This window comes from Nerophis ophidion, linkage group LG15 (genome assembly GCF_033978795.1).
Source record: "Nerophis ophidion isolate RoL-2023_Sa linkage group LG15, RoL_Noph_v1.0, whole genome shotgun sequence".
NCBI lineage: Eukaryota > Metazoa > Chordata > Actinopteri > Syngnathiformes > Syngnathidae > Nerophis > Nerophis ophidion.
The window spans coordinates 51,481,347-51,502,620 of NC_084625.1; the positions used below are offsets into that span (position 1 = coordinate 51,481,347).

Here is a 21,274-nt window from a genome sequence, read left to right on the forward strand (position 1 = left end):
TGGATTATTAATCTACTTGTTCATTCACTGTTAATATCAGCATATTTTCTGTTTCAACATGTTCTATCTACACTTCTGTTAAAATGTAATATTCACTTATTCTTCTCTTCTTTGATACTTTACATTAGTTTTGGATGATACCACACATTTAGGTATTGATCCGATACCAAGTAGTTACAGGATCATACATTAAAATGTAATACCTTGTAAACTAATAATATTTTGTAAGAAATGTTGATGTAAAGGGTAGGTGTCACATTGTTTTCTGTTTGAACATGTTCTATCTACACTTCTGTTAAAATGTAATATTCACTTATTCTTCTCTTCTTTGATACTTTACATTAGTTTTGGATGATACCACTCATTTAGGTATTGATCCGATACCAAGTAGTTACAGGATCATACATTAAAATGTAATACCTTGTAAACTAATAATATTTTGTAAGAAATGTTGATGTAAAGGGTAGGTGTCACGTTGTTTTCTGTTTTAACATGTTCTATCTACACTTCTGTTAAAATGTAATAATCACGTATTCTTCTCTTCTTTGATACTTGACATTAGTTTTGGATGATACCACACACTTAGGTACCGATCCGATACCAAGTAGTTACAGGATCATACATCGGTCATATTCAAAGACCACATGCGTAAAGGGACGTATTTACTGAGTTGATCAACATAATATGAATTTTAAAAAATTAAAGAAGATGTGATGCCAAGAAATATCGACGTAATCATAGTAGTATCGACTAGATACACTCCTGTACTTGGTATCATTACAGTGGATGTCACGTGTGGGTCCACCCATGGCGTTTGTTTACATTTTAACACCGGCGAGCTACGGTGTGCAGTGAAGCATGTTTAGCTATTCCTCGTCCTCCAGTGATAACGTAACTTTACACTTTGTCGGCATGGAGGCGAGGATTAGTGATTTAGAAGAAGCTAAAACACTGACGACTGCAGATAAACGGTAAAAAATATCAATGTAATCATCGTAGTATCGAGTGGATACGCTCCTGTACTTGGTATCATTACAGTGGATGTCAGGTGTAGATCCACCCATGGCGTTTGTTTACATTTTGACGCCGGTGAGGCATGTTTAGCTACTCCTCGTCTTCCAGTGATAACGATACTTTCCACTTTATTTGTCAATATGGAGGCGAGGATTAGTGATTTAGAAGAAGCTAAAACACTGCCAACTGCAGATAAACGGTAAAAAATATCAATGTAATCATAGTAGTATCGAGTGGATACGCTCCTGTACTTGGTATCATTACAGTGGATGTCAGGTGTAGATCCACCCATGGCGTTTGTTTACATTTTGACGCCGGTGAGGCATGTTTAGCTACTCCTCGACCTCCAGTGATAACGTTACTTTACACTTTATTTGTCACTATGGAGGCGAGGATTAGTGATTTAGAAGAAGCTAAAACACTGCTGACTGTAGATGGACGATAAAAAATATCAATGTAATCATCGTAGTATCGAGTGGACACGCTCCTGTACTTGGTATCATTACAGTGGATGTCAGGTGTGAATCCACCCATGACATTTGTTTACATTTTAACACCGGCGAGCTACCGTGTGTAGTGAAGCATGTTTAGCTATTCCTTGTCCTCCAGTGATAACCTTACTTTAAACTTTGGCGAGGATTAATGATTTAGAAGAAGCTAAAACACTGCTGACTGTAGATGGACGATAAACAATATCAATGTAATCATCGTAGTATCGAGTGAATACGCCCCTGTACTTGGTATCATTACAGTGGATGTCAGGGGTGGGTCCACCCATGGTGTTTGTTTACATTTTAACACTGGCGAGCTACGGTGTGTAGTGAAGCACGTCCAGCTATTCCTCGTCCTCCAGTGATAACGTTACTTTACACTTTATTTGTCGGCATGGAGGCGAGGATTAGTGATTTATAAGAAGCTAAAACACTGCCAACTGCAGATGGAGGATAAACAATATCAACGTAATCATCGTAGTATCGAGTGAATACGCTCCTATACTTGGTATCATTACAGTGGATGTCAGGTGTAGATCCACCCATGGCGTTTGTTTACATTTTGACACCGGCGAGCTACGGTGTGTAGTGAAGCACGTCTAGCTATTCCTCGTCCTCCAGTGATAACGTTAGTTTACACTTTATTTGTCGGCATGGAGGCGAGGATTAGTGATTTAGAAGAAGCTAAAACACTGCCGACTGCAGATAGACGGTAAAATATATCAATGTAATCATAGTAATATCGAGTGGATACGCTCCTGTACTTGGTATCATTACAGTGGATGTCAGGTGTAGATCCACCCATGGCATTTGTTTACATTTTGACACCGGCGAGCTACGGTGTGTAGTGAAGCATGTTTAGCTATTCCTCGTCCTCCAGTGATAACATTACTTTACACTTTGTCGGCATGGAGGCGAGGATTAGTGATTTAGAAGAAGCTAAAACACTGCCGACTGCAGATAAACGGTAAAAAATATCAATGTAATCATCGTAGTATCGAGTGGATACGCTCCTGTACTTGGTATCATTACAGTGGATGTCAGGTGTAGATCCACCCATGGCGTTTGTTTACATTTTGACGCCGGTGAGGCATGTTTAGCTACTCCTCGACCTCCAGTGATAACGTCACTTTCCACTTTATTTGTCACTATGGAGGCGAGGATTAGTGATTTAGAAGAAGCTAAAACACTGCTGACTATGGATGGACGATAAAAAATATCAAAGTAATCATAGTAGTATTGAGTGGATACGCTCCTGTACTTGGTATCATTACAGTGGATGTCAGGTGTAGATCCACCCATGGCGTTTGTTTACATTTTGATGCCGGTGAGCTACGGTGTGTAGTGACGAACGTCTAGCTATTCCTCGTCCCCCAGTGATAACGTCACTTTACACTTTGTCGGCATGGAGGCGAGGATTAGTGATTTACAAGAAGCTAAAACACTGCTGACTGTAGATGGACATGAAAAAATATCAATGTAATCATAGTAGTATCGAGTGGATACGCTCCTGTACTTGGTATCATTACAGTGGATGTCAGGTGTAGATCCACCCATGGCGTTTGTTTGCATTTTGACACCGGTGAGGCATGTTTAGCTATTCCTCTACCTCCAGTGATAACGTTACTTTACACTTTGTCGGCATGGAGGCGAGGATTAGTGATCTACAAGAAGCTAAAACACTGCCGACTGCAGATAAACGGTAAAGAATATCAATGCAATCATAGTAGTATCGAGTGGATACGCTCCTGTACTTGGTATCATTACAGTGGATGTCAGGTGTAGATCCACCCATGGCATTTGTTTACATTTTGACACCGGCGAGCTACGGTGTGTAGTGAAGCATGTTTAGCTATTCCTCGTCCTCCAGTGATAACATTACTTTACACTTTGTCGGCATGGAGGCGAGGATTAGTGATTTAGAAGAAGCTAAAACACTGCCGACTGCAGATAAACGGTAAAAAATATCAATGTAATCATCGTAGTATCGAGTGGATACGCTCCTGTACTTGGTATCATTACAGTGGATGTCAGGTGTAGATCCACCCATGGCGTTTGTTTACATTTTGACGCCGGTGAGGCATGTTTAGCTACTCCTCGACCTCCAGTGATAACGTCACTTTCCACTTTATTTGTCACTATGGAGGCGAGGATTAGTGATTTAGAAGAAGCTAAAACACTGCTGACTATGGATGGACGATAAAAAATATCAAAGTAATCATAGTAGTATTGAGTGGATACGCTCCTGTACTTGGTATCATTACAGTGGATGTCAGGTGTAGATCCACCCATGGCGTTTGTTTACATTTTGATGCCGGTGAGCTACGGTGTGTAGTGACGAACGTCTAGCTATTCCTCGTCCCCCAGTGATAACGTCACTTTACACTTTGTCGGCATGGAGGCGAGGATTAGTGATTTACAAGAAGCTAAAACACTGCTGACTGTAGATGGACATGAAAAAATATCAATGTAATCATAGTAGTATCGAGTGGATACGCTCCTGTACTTGGTATCATTACAGTGGATGTCAGGTGTAGATCCACCCATGGCGTTTGTTTGCATTTTGACACCGGTGAGGCATGTTTAGCTATTCCTCTACCTCCAGTGATAACGTTACTTTACACTTTGTCGGCATGGAGGCGAGGATTAGTGATCTACAAGAAGCTAAAACACTGCCGACTGCAGATAAACGGTAAAGAATATCAATGCAATCATAGTAGTATCGAGTGGATACGCTCCTGTACTTGGTATCATTACAGTGGATGTCAGGTGTAGATCCACCCATGGCATTTGTTTACATTTTGACACCGGCGAGCTACGGTGTGTAGTGAAGCATGTTTAGCTATTCCTCGTCCTCCAGTGATAACATTACTTTACACTTTGTCGGCATGGAGGCGAGGATTAGTGATTTAGAAGAAGCTAAAACACTGCCGACTGCAGATAAACGGTAAAAAATATCAATGTAATCATCGTAGTATCGAGTGGATACGCTCCTGTACTTGGTATCATTACAGTGGATGTCAGGTGTAGATCCACCCATGGCGTTTGTTTACATTTTGACGCCGGTGAGGCATGTTTAGCTACTCCTCGACCTCCAGTGATAACGTCACTTTCCACTTTATTTGTCACTATGGAGGCGAGGATTAGTGATTTAGAAGAAGCTAAAACACTGCTGACTATGGATGGACGATAAAAAATATCAAAGTAATCATAGTAGTATTGAGTGGATACGCTCCTGTACTTGGTATCATTACAGTGGATGTCAGGTGTAGATCCACCCATGGCGTTTGTTTACATTTTGATGCCGGTGAGCTACGGTGTGTAGTGACGAACGTCTAGCTATTCCTCGTCCCCCAGTGATAACGTCACTTTACACTTTGTCGGCATGGAGGCGAGGATTAGTGATTTACAAGAAGCTAAAACACTGCTGACTGTAGATGGACATGAAAAAATATCAATGTAATCATAGTAGTATCGAGTGGATACGCTCCTGTACTTGGTATCATTACAGTGGATGTCAGGTGTAGATCCACCCATGGCGTTTGTTTGCATTTTGACACCGGTGAGGCATGTTTAGCTATTCCTCTACCTCCAGTGATAACGTTACTTTACACTTTGTCGGCATGGAGGCGAGGATTAGTGATCTACAAGAAGCTAAAACACTGCCGACTGCAGATAAACGGTAAAGAATATCAATGCAATCATAGTAGTATCGAGTGGATACGCTCCTGTACTTGGTATCATTACAGTGGATGTCAGGTGTAGATCCACCCATGGCGTTTGTTTACATTTTGACACCGGCGAGCTACGGTGTGCGGTGAAGCATGTTTAGCTATTCCTCGTCCTCCAGTGATAAAGTACTTGTAAGAAACTTACTTTGACAGCACGGAGGCCAGGATTAGTGATTTAGAAGTAGCTAAAACACTGTAGATGGACGTTAGCCCCTAGATAACTAACCATGTCTTAAAGCATCTCTTTCCTATAGGTGTTTCAGTGTTATAACTTCACCTTTATCTTTACTTTTTAAACCAAAATGCGTCCGTTCTCCCTTTTCTGTCTACACACTGTGTCTGCTTGTAAGTACTCAGTGTGTGCGCACTGCCGAACATGCTCCTCCTCTTAAAAACCAGCAATGGGACCGGTACTTTTTAGAGGCGGTATAGTACTGAATATGATTGGTTATTGTCGCGGTGCTATACTATACTTGTGCTGCGTACCCCGCACACGGCGACCTGCATGATGGCGTCGAAGCCTCCCTCAGGAGAGTCCAGGTTCCCGGAGATGTGCTGCTGGCCCACCAGGGTGTTGAACTTCTTGCCGTCGCTGGTCAGCTTCAGCACGTTCTTGTAGCTGAAGGGACTGGTGCAGTTCTGGTCCCCGGTGCACGGGTTGAGCAGCTTGGCCGGGGTGGTGCTGATGTACGGCATCACCGTCTTCTCCACGAAGGAACCGAAGCCTGCCCAGGACGTGTTGGAGAACATCATCATTAGATACGGTTTCAAGTAAAGCACATTTCATTTATATCGGGGGGTCGGCAACGTGGAGACTCTTCAAAAATGTATAAAAATGGGAGAAGATGAGGGGGGACAAAATATATTTAAGTAAGAATATGGTTTGTGTCGGAGGACAAACATGACACAAACCTTCCAGATTGTGAGAAATTTATATTAAACATGCTTCGCTGATGAGAGCACCGTTTTGTCCTACTCAATTTGGCGGTCCTTGAACTCACCGTGGTTTGTTTACATGTAGTGAAGTGAATTATATTCATATAGCGCTTTTCTCTAGTGACTCAAAGCGCTTTTACATCGTAAAAAAAAGTTACATTTAAAGCAGTGTGGGTGGCACTGGGAGCAGGTGGGTAAAGTGTCTCGCGACGAGGATGGTGGAAGCGGGGATCGAACCTGGAACCCCTCAAGTTGCTGGCATGGCCACTCTACCAACCGAGCTACACCGCCCCTTCAACTTTCTCCGGCGCTGGCACAGAAAGACGTGTTTTTAAGCCACTCCTCCTTTTGTCTCATTTTGTCCACCAAACGTTTTATACTGTGTGAGAATGCACAAAGGCGAGCTTTGTTGATGTTATTGACTTTTTGGGGTGCTAATCAGGCATATTTGGTCACTGCATGACTGCGAGCTAATCGATGCTAACATGCTAGCTGTATGTACAGTACATATTGCATCATTACGCCTCGTTTATGTAGTATATTTGTTTACATGCACAACTTTCTCCGATGCTGCCACAGAAAGACGTGTTTTTAAGCCACTCCTTTTGTTTCATATTGTCCAACAAACGTTTGATACTGTGTGGATGCACAAAGGCGAGATTTGTTGATGTTATTGACTTGTGCGGGTTGCTAATCAGGCATATTTGGTCACTGCATGACTGCGAGCTAATCGATGCTAACATGCTAGCTGTATGTACATATTGCATCATTATGCCTCGTTTGTGTAGTATATTTGTTTACATGCACAACTTGCTCCGACGCTACCACAGAAAGACGTGTTTTTAAGCCACTCCTCCTTTTGTCTCATTTTGTCCAACAAACTTTTTATACTGTGCGACAATTGCTCGGCGAGCTTTGTTGAAGCTATTGACTTGTTGGGGTGCTAATCAGGCATATTTGGACACTGCGAGCTAATCGATGCTAACTTGCTAGCTGTATGTACATATTGCATCATTATGCCTCGTTTGTGTAGTATATTTGTTTACATGCACAACTTTCTCCGACACTACCACAGAAAGACGTGTTTTTAAGCCACTCCTTCTTTTGTCTCATTTTGTCCAACAAACGTTTTATACTGTGTGAATGCACAAAGGCGAGCTTTGTTGATGTTATTGACTTGTTGGGGTGCTAATCAGGCATATTTGGTCACTGCATGACTGCGAGCTAATCGATGCTAACATGCTAGCTGTATGCCATCATTATGCCTTGTTTGTGTAGTATATTTGTTTACATGCACAACTTTCTCCGACGCTGACACAGAAAGACGTGTTTTTAAGCCACTCCTCCTTTTGTTTCATATTGTCCAACAAACGTTTTATACTGTGTGGATGAACAAAGGCGAGCTTTGTTGATGTTATTGACTTTTTGGGGTGCTAATCAGGCATATTTGGTCACTGCATGACTGCGAGCTAATCGATGCTAACATGCTAGCTGTATGTACATATGGCATCATTATGCCTCGTTTGTGTAGTATATTTGTTTACATGCACAACTTTCTCCGACGCTGACACAGAAAGACGTGTTTTTAAGCCACTCCTCCTTTTGTCTCATTTTGTCCAACAAACTTTTTATACTGTGCGACAATTGCTCGGCGAGCTTTGTTGAAGCTATTGACTTGTTGGGGTGCTAATCAGGCATATTTGGACACTGCGAGCTAATCGATGCTAACTTGCTAGCTGTATGTACATATTGCATCATTATGCCTCGTTTGTGTAGTATATTTGTTTACATGCACAACTTTCTCCGACACTACCACAGAAAGACGTGTTTTTAAGCCACTCCTCCTTTTGTCTCATTTTGTCCACCAAACGTTTTATACTGTGTGAGAATGCACAAAGGCGAGCTTTGTTGATGTTATTGACTTTTTGGGGTGCTAATCAGGCATATTTGGTCACTGCATGACTGCGAGCTAATCGATGCTAACATGCTAGCTGTATGTACAGTACATATTGCATCATTACGCCTCGTTTATGTAGTATATTTGTTTACATGCACAACTTTCTCCGATGCTGCCACAGAAAGACGTGTTTTTAAGCCACTCCTTTTGTTTCATATTGTCCAACAAACGTTTGATACTGTGTGGATGCACAAAGGCGAGATTTGTTGATGTTATTGACTTGTGCGGGTTGCTAATCAGGCATATTTGGCCACTGCATGACTGCGAGCTAATCGATGCTAACATGCTAGCTGTATGTACATATTGCATCATTATGCCTCGTTTGTGTAGTATATTTGTTTACATGCACAACTTGCTCCGACGCTACCACAGAAAGACATGTTTTTAAGCCACTCCTCCTTTTGTCTCATTTTGTCCAACAAACTTTTTATACTGTGCGACAATTGCTCGGCTAGCTTTGTTGAAGCTATTGACTTGTTGGGGTGCTAATCAGGCATATTTGGACACTGCGAGCTAATCGATGCTAACTTGCTAGCTGTATGTACATATTGCATCATTATGCCTCGTTTGTGTAGTATATTTGTTTACATGCACAACTTTCTCCGACGCTACCACAGAAAGACGTGTTTTGAAGCCACTCCTCCTTTTGTCTCATTTTGTCCAACAAACGTTTTATACTGTGTGTGAATGCACAAAGGCGAGCTTTGTTGATGTTGTTGACTTTTTGGGGTGCTAATCAGGCATATTTGGTCACTGCATGACTGCGAGCTAATCGATGCTAACATGCTAGCTGTATGCCATCATTATGCCTTGTTTGTGTAGTATATTTGTTTACATGCACAACTTTCTCCGACGCTGACACAGAAAGACGTGTTTTTAAGCCACTCCTCCTTTTGTTTCATATTGTCCAACAAACGTTTTATACTGTGTGGATGAACAAAGGCGAGCTTTGTTGATGTTATTGACTTTTTGGGGTGCTAATCAGGCATATTTGGTCACTGCATGACTGCGAGCTAATCGATGCTAACATGCTAGCTGTATGTACATATGGCATCATTATGCCTCGTTTGTGTAGTGTATTTGTTTACATGCACAACTTTCTCCGACGCTACCACAGAAAGACGTGTTTTGAAGCCACTCCTCCTTTTGTCTCATTTTGTCCAACAAACGTTTTATACTGTGTGTGAATGCACAAAGGCGAGCTTTGTTGATGTTGTTGACTTTTTGGGGTGCTAATCAGGCATATTTGGTCACTGCATGACTGCGAGCTAATCGATGCTAACATGCTAGCTGTATGTACATATGGCATCATTATGCCTCGTTTGTGTAGTATATTTGTTTACATGCACAACTTTCTCCGACGCTGACACAAAAAGACGTGTTTTGAAGCCACTCCTCATTTTGTTTCATATTGTCCAACAAACGTTTTGTACTGTGTGAATGCACAAAGGCGAGCTTTGTTGATGTTATTGACTTGTTGGGGTGCTAATCAGGCATATTTGGTCACTGCATGACTGCGAGCTAATCGATGCTAACATGCTAGCTGTATGCCATCATTATGCCTTGTTTGTGTAGTATATTTGTTTACATGCACAACTTTCTCCGACGCTGACACAGAAAGACGTGTTTTTAAGCCACTCCTCCTTTTGTTTCATATTGATCAACAAACGTTTTATACTGTGTGGATGAACAAAGGCGAGCTTTGTTGATGTTATTGACTTTTTGGGGTGCTAATCAGGCATATTTGGTCACTGCATGACTGTGAGCTAATCGATGCTAACATGCTAGCTGTATGTACAGTACATATTGCATCATCATGCCTCGTTTGTGTAGTATATTTGTTTACATGCACAACTTTCTCCGACGCTGACACAAAAAGACGTGTTTTAAGCCACTCCTCCTTTTGTCTCATTTTGTCCACCAAATGTTTGATACTGTGTGAATGCACTAAGGCGAGCTTTGTTGATGTTATTGACTTGTGCGGGGTGCTAATCAGGCATATTTGGTCACTGCATGACTGCGAGCTAATTGATGCTAACATGCTAGCTGTGTGTACATATTGCATCATTATGCCTCGTTTGCGTAGTGTATTTGAGATGATTTAATTTGCAGTTTCCGTTTCCTTTAAAGTTGCAATTTTTTCTCTCCAAAATTGCAATTTGATTTGCAAATTGTATACTTCAAACATAAAAATGCATAAAACTGCAAAAATAACAACTGATGGAAAACATGTTAATTTGACCACGTTTACACCTTTTGTTGCCCTCAAGTGACAAGGATTGGATTTTTTTGGGCCGTCTAAACTAGAGGTGGAGGAAATAATCGATTTTTAGATGCGCCGCAATTTGGACATGGACAATTGTAAAATCGATTCGAGTCCAGTCCATAGTGGATCTAACATAATAGTGAGAGTCCAGTCCATAGTGGATCTAACATAATAGTGAGAGAGTCCAGTCCATAGTGGGTCTAACATAATACTGAGAGTCCAGTCCATAGTGGATCTAACATAATAGTGAGAGTCCAGTCCATAGTGGATCTAACATAATAGTGAGAGAGTCCAGTCCATAGTGGGTCTAACATAATACTGAGAGTCCAGTCCATAGTGGATCTAACATAATAGTGAGAGTCCAGTCCATACTGGATCTAACGTAATAGTGTGAGAGTCCAATCCATAGTGGATCTAACATAATAGTGAGAGAGTCCAGTCCATAGTGGATCTAACATAATAGTGAGAGTCCAATCCATAGTGGATCTAACATAATAGTGAGAGAGTCCAGTCCATAGTGGATCTAACATAATAGTGAGAGTCCAGTCCATAGTGGATCTAACATAATAGTGAGAGAGTCCAGTCCATAGTGGGTCTAACATAATACTGAGAGTCCAGTCCATAGTGGATCTAACATAATAGTGAGAGTCCAGTCCATACTGGATCTAACGTAATAGTGTGAGAGTCCAATCCATAGTGGATCTAACATAACAGTGAGAGAGTCCAGTCCATAGTGGATCTAACATAATAGTGAGAGTCCAATCCATAGTGGATCTAACATAATAGTGAGAGAGTCCAGTCCATAGTGGATCTAACATAATAGTAAGTGTCCAGTCCATAGTGGATCTAACATAATATTGTAAGAGTCCAGTCCATAGTGGATCCAACATAATAGTAAGAGTCCAGTCCATAGTGGATCCAACATAATCGTAAGAGTCCAGTCCATAGTGGATCTAACATTATAGTGAGAGTCCAGTCCATAGTGGATCTAACATAATAGTGAGAGTCCAGTCCATAGTGGATCCAACATAATAGTGAGAGTCCAGTCGATAGTGGATCTAACATAATAGTGTGAGAGTCCAGTCCATAGTGGATCTAACATAATAGTGTGAGAGTCCAGTCCATAGTGGATCTAACATAATAGTGAGAGAGTCCAGTCCATAGTGGATCTAACATAATAGTTTGAGAGTCCAGTCCATAGTGGATCTAACATAATAGTAAGTGTCCAGTCCATAGTGGATCTAACATAATATTGTAAGACTCCAGTCCATAGTGGATCCAACATAATAGTAAGAGTCTAGTCCATAGTGGATCCAACATAATCGTAAGATTCCAGTCCATAGTGGATCTAACATAATAGTGAGAGTCCAGTCCATAGTGGATCCAGCATAATAGTGAGAGTCCAGTCCATAGTGGATGTAACATAATAGCGAAAGTCCATTCCATAGTGGATCTAACATAATAGTGAGAGTCCAGTCCATAGTGGACCTAACATACTGTAATGGTGAGAGTCCAGTCCATAGTGGATCTAACATAATAGTGAGAGTCCAGTCCATAGTGGATCTAACATAATAGTGAGAGTCCAGTCCATAGTGGATCTAACATAATAGTGAGAGTCCAGTCCATAGTGGATCTAACATAATAGTGAGAGTCCAGTCGATAGTGGATCTAACATAATAGTGTGAGAGTCCAATCCATAGTGGATCTAACATAATAGTGAGAGAGTCCAGTCCATAGTGGATCTAACATAATAGTGTGAGAGTCCAGTCCATAGTGGATCTAACATAATAGTAAGTGCCCAGTCCATAGTGGATCTAACATAATATTGTAAGACTCCAGTCCATAGTGGATCCAACATAATAGTAAGAGTCTAGTCCATAGTGGATCCAACATAATCCTAAGATTCCAGTCCATAGTGGATCTAACATAATAGTGAGAGTCCAGTCCATAGTGGATCCAACATAATAGTGAGAGTCCAGTCCATAGTGGATGTAACATAATAGCGAAAGTCCAGTCCATAGTGGATCTAACATAATAGTGAGAGTCCAGTCCATAGTGGACCTAACATACTGTAATAGTGAGAGTCCAGTCCATAGTGGATCCAACATAAAAGTGAGAGTCCAGTCCATAGTGGATCCAACATAATAGTAAGAGTCCAGTCCATAGTGGATCTAACATAATAGTGAGAGTCCAGTCCAAATTGGGGCCAGCAGGAGACCATCCCGAGCAGAGACAGGATATAAATCTAAACGGTCAACTAAAATCCTCACCTATCCTGAAGTCTGATGTGATCTTGGACATTTCTAGCATCAAATGGGTTCCCAGGTTCTTCACGTTCTCCAGATCATCTTTCATGGAGTAGGACAAGTCCATCAAGTAGTACAGGTCGATGGGATAATCTTCTGCCCGTTTGAACTTCAGGTTGAAGGACTGGGGCTCACCTGGACACACACGCCCGCTCAGGTGACCGTGACAATGGACACAAAAAACATCCTTTTCATGCAGGATCCCTCACCAGATCTGAGGGTGAGACTGAGCTTCTGAGGCTGGATCTGGGTGATGTCCTCCGGCTTCAGCTTCCCTGAGGCCTTCCTTCGATTGGTCACCGGCTTGTCCCTGAGGACCCTCTTTTCCCCGTGAGGGTTCTCGATCATCTGCTCTTTACAACCGCGGTTCTTCAGCGACTGCAGCTCGTCACACCGGGTCGACACGGTCTCGCCTTGTTTCAGGAAGTCCTGGAATAGTTCAGCAATTTTGGAAAAATGACATGTACAAGGTCTAAAGTCTAAAGTTTACATACGCTTGTGAAGGACACCAAGACCCAACATCCAGCTGATGATTTTAGCTTGTCCTGAAGAATTTGGAGGTAATCCTCCTTGTTCATAGTCCCATTTAAAGCAGCAGTTCCAATGGCAGCAAAACAGGCCCAGAGCATAATAGTACCACCACCATGGTTGACGGTAGGCATAGTGTTCCTGGGATTAAAGGCCTCACCTTTTTTCCTCCAAACATCCATCCATCCATCTATTTCCTACCGCTTATTCCCTTTAGGGTTGAAGGGGGCGCGGGTGCCTATTTCAGCTACAATCGGGCGGAAGGCGGGGTACACCCTGGACAAGTCGCCACCTCATCGCATGCCTCCTCCAAAAATATTGCTGGGTCAATTTTTGTTTCATTTGACCATAGAACTTTCCTCTGAATCCTTTGCCATGGGCCTGCTGACCCTAATTACACGGCGGGCCAGAGTTTGACACAACATTTGAATAATGTTAACATTAGTTGTGCTTGGCCCTCGTGTGAAATATTAGTTAAGACGCAGCAGCAGTCAAAGCGGGGACGTCCATCGCTGCTTGCAGCTTGAATTTTTCCCTGTTTTTGAACACGGACTTTTTGCAAGTGTAGGGGTTTTACTGCACAACATGTCAGACCTGTGCAACTGTGTAGCCTCTTCCTACGTCTTAATAAAAAATAAAAAAAAGCAGAGAGCATTGATTCATACCGGGTCCGTACACCAGCCGCATTTAGCTCCAGCCTGGATGCAATCCCCGCAGTATTTGGCATTGGCGCTGATGCACTCATTCCCCTCTGGAGGGGAAAAAAAACAAAAGAGAGACAAAGCGGAGTCAGACAGCCCCTGCAAAGTAAGCAGCCCTTTCAGCTCAGCCCCCCCGCTGCTGTTTACACATCAATTCAACTGGAACAGGAGTCGTAACGGGAGACAGGATCGGCCTCCATTGTCTTCTCCATGATGCTGACTTGGAGCTCCAGTAACACTCAATCACATCATTAGGATATAGTCGCTAGGGATGGGTACCCAATTTGGTACTTTTAGAGGAATATTTTATGTGAATCGATACCAGGAAGTACAGAATACTGTATTTTCCCATATGGCGCACTGATTATAAGGAGCACTGCCGATGAGTGTCTCTCGTCAGGACTATTTTCATATATAAGACATTTTTTTTCTAAATGTAAAAGACTCCCATGTGGTCTACATAACATGTAATGCTGGTTCTTTGCTCAAAATGTTGCATGGATGATGTTTTACAGATTAGACAGAATAGAATAGAAAGTAATTTATTGATCCCCGGGGGAAATTCAGCACCACAGTTTGCTCACAATAGACAATAAACACTTGGGAATTTTTTTACATGTGAATAATATAAATAAAGTCTAATATACAGCATTATTCACATGTGAATAACATAAATACAGTCTATTATACAGCATTATTCACATGTGAATAATATAAATACAGTCTGTTGTACAGCATTATTCAAATATGAATAAGATAAATAGTCTATAATACAGCATTATTCACATGTGAATAACATAAATACAGTCTATTAAACAGCATTATTCACATGTGAATAATATAAATAGTCTATTATACGGCATTATTCACATGCAAATAATAAAAATACAGTCTATTATACAGCATTATTCACACGTGAATAATATAAATACAGTCTATTATACAGCATTATTCACATGTGAATAATATAAATACAGTCTATTATACAGCATTATTCACATGTGAATAACAAATACAGTCTATTATACAGCATTATTCACATGTGAGTAATATAAATACAGTCTATTATACAGCATTATTTACATGTGAATAACATAAATACAGTCTATTATATAGCATTATTCACATGTGAATAACATGAATACAGTCTATTATACAGCATTATTCTCATGTAAATAATATAATCTATTATACAGCATTATTCACATGTGAGTAACATAAATACAGTCTATTATACAGTATTATTCACATGTGAATAACATAAATACAGTCTATTATACAGCATTATTCACATGTAAATAATATAAATCGTCCATTATACAGCATTATTTACATGTGAATAACATAAATACAGTCTATTATATAGCATTATTCACATGTGAATAACAAATGCAGTCGATTAAACAGCATTATTCACATGTGAATATAAATAGTCTATTATACAGCATTATTCACCTGTGAATAACAAAAGTACAGTCTATTATACAGCATTATTCACATGTGAATAATATAAATACAGTCTGTTGTACAGCATTATTCAAATATGAATAAGATAAATAGTCTATAGTACAGCATTATTCACATGTGAATAACATAAATACAGTCTATTAAACAGCATTATTCACATGTGAATAATATAAATAGTCTATTATACGGCATTATTCACATGCAAATAATAAAAATACAGTCTATTATACAGCCTTATTCACATGTGAATAATATAAATAGTCTATTATACGGCATTATTCACATGCAAATAATAAAAATACAGTCTATTATACAGCATTATTCACATGTGAATAATATAAATACCGTCTATTATACAGCATTATTCACATGTGAATAATATAAATACAGTCTATTATACAGCATTATTCACATGTGAATAACAAATACAGTCTATTATACAGCATTATTCACATGTGAGTAATATAAATACAGTCTATTATACAGCATTATTTACATGTGAATAACATAAATACAGTCTATTATATAGCATTATTCACATGTGAATAACATGAATACAGTCTATTATACAGCATTATTCTCATGTAAATAATATAATCTATTATACAGCATTATTCACATGTGAGTAACATAAATACAGTCTATTATACAGTATTATTCACATGTGAATAACATAAATACAGTCTATTATACAGCATTATTCACATGTGAATAATATAAATACAGTCTATTATACAGCATTATTCACATGTGAATAATATAAATACAGTCTATTATATAGCATTATTCACATGTAAATAATATAAATCGTCCATTATACAGCATTTTTTACATGTGAATAACATAAATACAGTCTATTATATAGCATTATTCACATGTGAATAACAAATGCAGTCGATTAAACAGCATTATTCACATGTGAATATAGTCTATTATACAGCATTATTCACCTGTGAATAACAAAAGTACAGTCTGTTATACAGCATTATTCACATGTGAATAATATAAATACAGTCGGTTGTACAGCATTATTCAAATATGAATAAGATAAATAGTCTATAATACAGCATTATTCACATGTGAATAACATAAATACAGTCTATTAAACAGCATTATTCACATGTGAATAATATAAATAGTCTATTATACGGCATTATTCACATGCAAATAATAAAAATACAGTCTATTATACAGCATTATTCACATGTGAATAATATAAATAGTCTATTATACGGCATTATTCACATGCAAATAATAAAAATACAGTCTATTATACAGCATTATTCACATGTGAATAATATAAATACAGTCTATTATACGGCATTATTCACATGTGAATAACAAATACAGTCTATTATACAGCATTATTCACATGTGAGTAATATAAATACAGTCTATTATACAGCATTATTTACATGTGAATAACATAAATACAGTCTATTATATAGCATTATTCACATGTGAATAACATGAATACAGTCTATTATACAGCATTATTCTCATGTAAATAATATAATCTATTATACAGCATTATTCACATGTGAGTAACATAAATACAGTCTATTATACAGCATTATTCACATGTGAATAATATAAATACAGTCTATTATACAGCATTATTCACATGTGAATAACATAAATACAGTCTATTATACACCATTATTCACATGTGAATAATATAAATCGTCTATTATACAGCATTATTTACATGTGAATAACATAAATACAGTCTATTATATAGCATTATTCACATGTGAATAACAAATGCAGTCGATTATACAGCATTATTCACATGTGAATAACAAAAGTACAGTCTATTATACAGCATTATTCACATGTGAATAATATAAATACAGTATGTTATACAGCATCATTCAAATATGAATAACATAAATAGTCTATAATACAGCATTATTTACATGTGAATAACAAATACGGTCTATTATACAGCATTATTCACATGTGAATAATATAGTCTATTATACAGCATTATTCACATGTGAATAATATAAATACAGTCTAATATACAGCATTATTCACATGTGAATAATATAGTCTATTATACGGCATTATTCACATGTGAATAATATAAGTGGTCTATTACACAACATTATTCACAAGTGTATCACACAAATACAGTCTTTTAAACAGCATTATTCACATGTAAATAATATAAACACAGTCTATTAAACAGCATTATTCACATGTGAATAATGCTGTTTAATAGACAACAAGACAGCCAGACAGAGTGCGGCGAAAGGCAGGAAAAAAAATAGCTCTCTGATTAGTGCCCGGCAGCAGGTGAGCATCCCAAACACTAATCAGAGGCAGGTGAACATAATCAGCGCCCACGGCAACTAAGAAACACAAACCCATGGGCGCTGAAAACAGAACTAAGGGAGTCAAACTAAAAAAAAAAAAAACATGATCCGGGACAATCCATTGTTGCATTGTAATTTTTTTAAAAATTTTTTTGCATGTGTACAGCAGAATCCAACATGAATCCTACCTTTCTGGGCACCGCAGAGGACTCCGAACAATGCAGATATCAAGACCAGCTTCACATCCATCTGAAAGGACATGGCAACATGATTTTCCACGAGAATAAACGGTTGTGCTTTGTCTGAGGACGTCGACGCATTTGCTTGACAAAACGGCGACAATCTCTACCCGGCCTCGAGATGACAGATTACATCTCTAAATGGCTGCCATTTTAATAAAGTATGGGGGTGGCTATTTGCAGTTGGTTGCAGGGCAACAGGCAGCTAATTCAATTCAGACAAGCACACATGTATATTCATGTACTTTGTCACACAGCCTGCTGGATGCCTTTTCCCCACAATCCCTTTTTTTTACTGTAAATAGCATCCCCGGAGTCCTGGTGGATTAATGCATACTGACCTCTCTGCAGCTCCGGTGGTCAGCCGTATCGATTCCTCCCGCCTAATAAAAGCCGCATGACTCACTATTGACAATAACACATCTATGAGAGCACAGGCAGCTTAAAGCTATTGCTGGTTTGTTTGTGTGGAGCATAAGATAGGATGGACTTTTATTGATCCCACAGTCGGGAAATAAGGTGCAGATTAAAACAAGTAAAACATAGAATTCACCAACCATGACGGATATATTTGGCGTAACACAAGCCCAAGTGTGAGACTAATAGTGGGGATGATTATAATGCGATATGGCTGAAAACTGTATCACGATATAGGTTTTTTTTATACTGGTCGATATCGATAATTATTGACATATTTTATGACCTATATTAAATGTTAACTTTTTTTTTTAATTCTGATTGTACTGCCCTCAGCTATCAAGGCAAAAAGGATATGTCCAAACTTTTTCCACTTAGGGCCGCAGACTGAAAAATCAACGCAAGCGGGGGCCATTTTGACATTTTTTTTTTTTAAACCAATACAAGGATAGGCTCCTCCCACCTCCAAAGACATGCACCTGGGGATAGGTTGATTGGCAACACCAAATGGTCCCCAGTGTGTGAATGTTGTCCGCCTATCTGTGTTGGCCCTGCGATGAGGTGGCGACTTGTCCAGGGTGTACCCCGCCTTCCAATCCAATCCAATCCACTTTATTTATATAGCACATTTAAACAACAATAACGTTTCCAAAGTGCTGCACAGCCATGTTAAAAACAATTGTAAAAAAAATAAATAAATAAATAAAATAAAATAAAAAAAGTATATATATATATATATATATATTATGCTCCACCAATGACTGAATAAAAACAAAAAATAAATAAATATAAAACCAATAAAAAACAATTGATTGTAGCTGAGATAGGCACCAGCGCCCCCGCGACCCCAAAAGGGAATAAGCGGTAGAAAAATGGATGGATGGACAATATATGCATAACCAATAGAGATGCGCGGATAGGCAATTATATCATCCGCAACCGCATCACCAAAGTCGTCATCTATACGCCGTCCACCCGAACCGACATTTTATCAGAACCGCAACCGCCCGCTGAAATACATCAGAGGTCGGCCACCTTTACCACTCACAGAGCTATTTAAACCCGTTTCACGGGGTAATGAAGACGATGGGAGCCGATAACGTTCTCGCAAATATCAATGGCAAGAATATGGGCATTCTGTGAAGCCATTGCCATGGACACCTTCAACAACAAGTACAAACCGATCGTTAGTCCGGCAACATGTGTGCAGCTTCCGCGATCACACGTACAAGATTGAAAGGCGTACTGGGTGATACAGAGTACACTGATGGTTGTGATATAAACAACTTTAACACTTACTAATATGCGCCACGCTGTGAAGCCACACCAAACAAGATTGACAAACACGTTTCGGGAGAACATCCTCCCAGTAACACAACATAAACGCAACACAACAAATACCCAGAATCCTCTGTATCCGTGACAATTCCTGAATATATTTTACACTCCCGCGCCCCCAACCCCGCCCACCTTACCGACGCACAGGGGGTGTATAAAATAGTCAGGAATGTCATGGATACAAAGGATTCTGGGTATTTGTTGTGTTGCATTTATGTTGTGTTACTGGGAGGATGTTCTCCCGAAATTACATTTAGGCCTCCACTAAAGCTTAATCCCGGGGACCCCAAAGGGTTTTGGTCAAAAATAAAATATTAAAAATGTGTCAGTATTCAGTCTTATTTAGTTTTATTATTATTCAAGTTTTAAATCTCCAAATCAACATTAGGTCCATCTGTCAATGTAATGATTTTAAAGATTTAAGTTGTATGCTCTTTTTGTCAAAGAAAACCCTGTTTTTTGATGGGAAAAAAACACAAAATATGCAATATTATCACCCCAAAATTTTTAAGTGGAATATTTGAGATTATATAACTAATAACACCATTGATTTTAATTCATTATTATTTTTTGAGCAATGACACTTAAAAACAGATCACACTAAAATTATTGGGGATCCAAAAGGGTCCTACTCATTAAAGTGTTAAAAAATTAAATATAAATTTTTTTACTGTTTACTTTTAACACAATAATCTCAAAATCAACTTCAGATCTATCCGTCAATTATAAGTTTTATGTTGTTTATGTTTTTTGTTTGTTCATTTTAGACCCTTCTTTAAAAAAAACAGCTCAGTTTTTTATACGGCAAACACAAAATATGCAACATTTTCCCCCAAAAATATCTCAAAGTGGAAAATTTAAGGTGAGGTCAATAATAGGTCAATAATTCATAATGACATTGATTTTGATTCATTATTATTTTTTAAAGAAATAAACAGCCTGTATGGCAGCTTTGTGTTATTAGAGTAAACATTGCAACATTTTCTTGTTACATTTCACCCGTTTGCTGTTTTATATTACTTTTTACGTTTTAAAAATTTTTCAACCGTATTTTTTTAAATGTGCCGTGGGGCCGTTAAAAAAATGACCTGCGGGCCGCAAATGGCCCCCGGGCCACACTTCGGACATCAATGACTTAACCAATCAATGTGAACAAATATAAATTCACAATAAACAATAAACAACATATTTGAAATAAAGGTTAAAAAATAAATAATATTAAGAAATGCTTCGCAAGTCTCTCCATGACCTTCAAGAGGTAGTCACCTGAAATGGTTTTCCCTTCACAGGTGTGCTTGAAGCTCATGGAGAGAATGCCAAGAGTGCGCAAAGCAGTAATCAGGGCAAAGGGTGGCTATTTTGAAGAAACTAGACCCAAGCACTTTTGCCAAACTTACACGGGTGGGTGGAAAGATGTGTAACTTTAAGCGATTATGACCCTAAGTGCACATACTGTAGTATCAGCCACCATTTCATCCAAATCAAATCCACACGTGGAATGTATCAACAACACCCGGCAGATTGATAAATGACAAACTCCTGAAAGTCATTGCTGAGGAGTC

At 39.0% G+C, this 21,274-nt stretch overlaps 1 protein-coding gene across 4 annotated transcripts in view; it reads right to left on the minus strand.

Annotated features, from left to right (window-relative positions):
- The window catches only part of itgb1a (integrin, beta 1a), a 122,815-nt gene that overhangs the window by 33,560 nt on the left and 67,981 nt on the right, over positions 1-21,274 (minus strand). For all 4 annotated transcript variants that reach the window (XM_061922354.1, XM_061922355.1, XM_061922352.1 and 1 more), the window contains exons 2-6: positions 17,907-17,967; positions 13,895-13,980; positions 12,911-13,130; positions 12,666-12,836; positions 5,723-5,961 (exon numbers count right to left, since the gene is read on the minus strand). In XM_061922354.1, the coding sequence (XP_061778338.1) occupies positions 5,723-5,961; positions 12,666-12,836; positions 12,911-13,130; positions 13,895-13,980; positions 17,907-17,967 (777 nt within the window). The remainder of the gene's footprint in view (positions 1-5,722; positions 5,962-12,665; positions 12,837-12,910; positions 13,131-13,894; positions 13,981-17,906; positions 17,968-21,274) is intronic.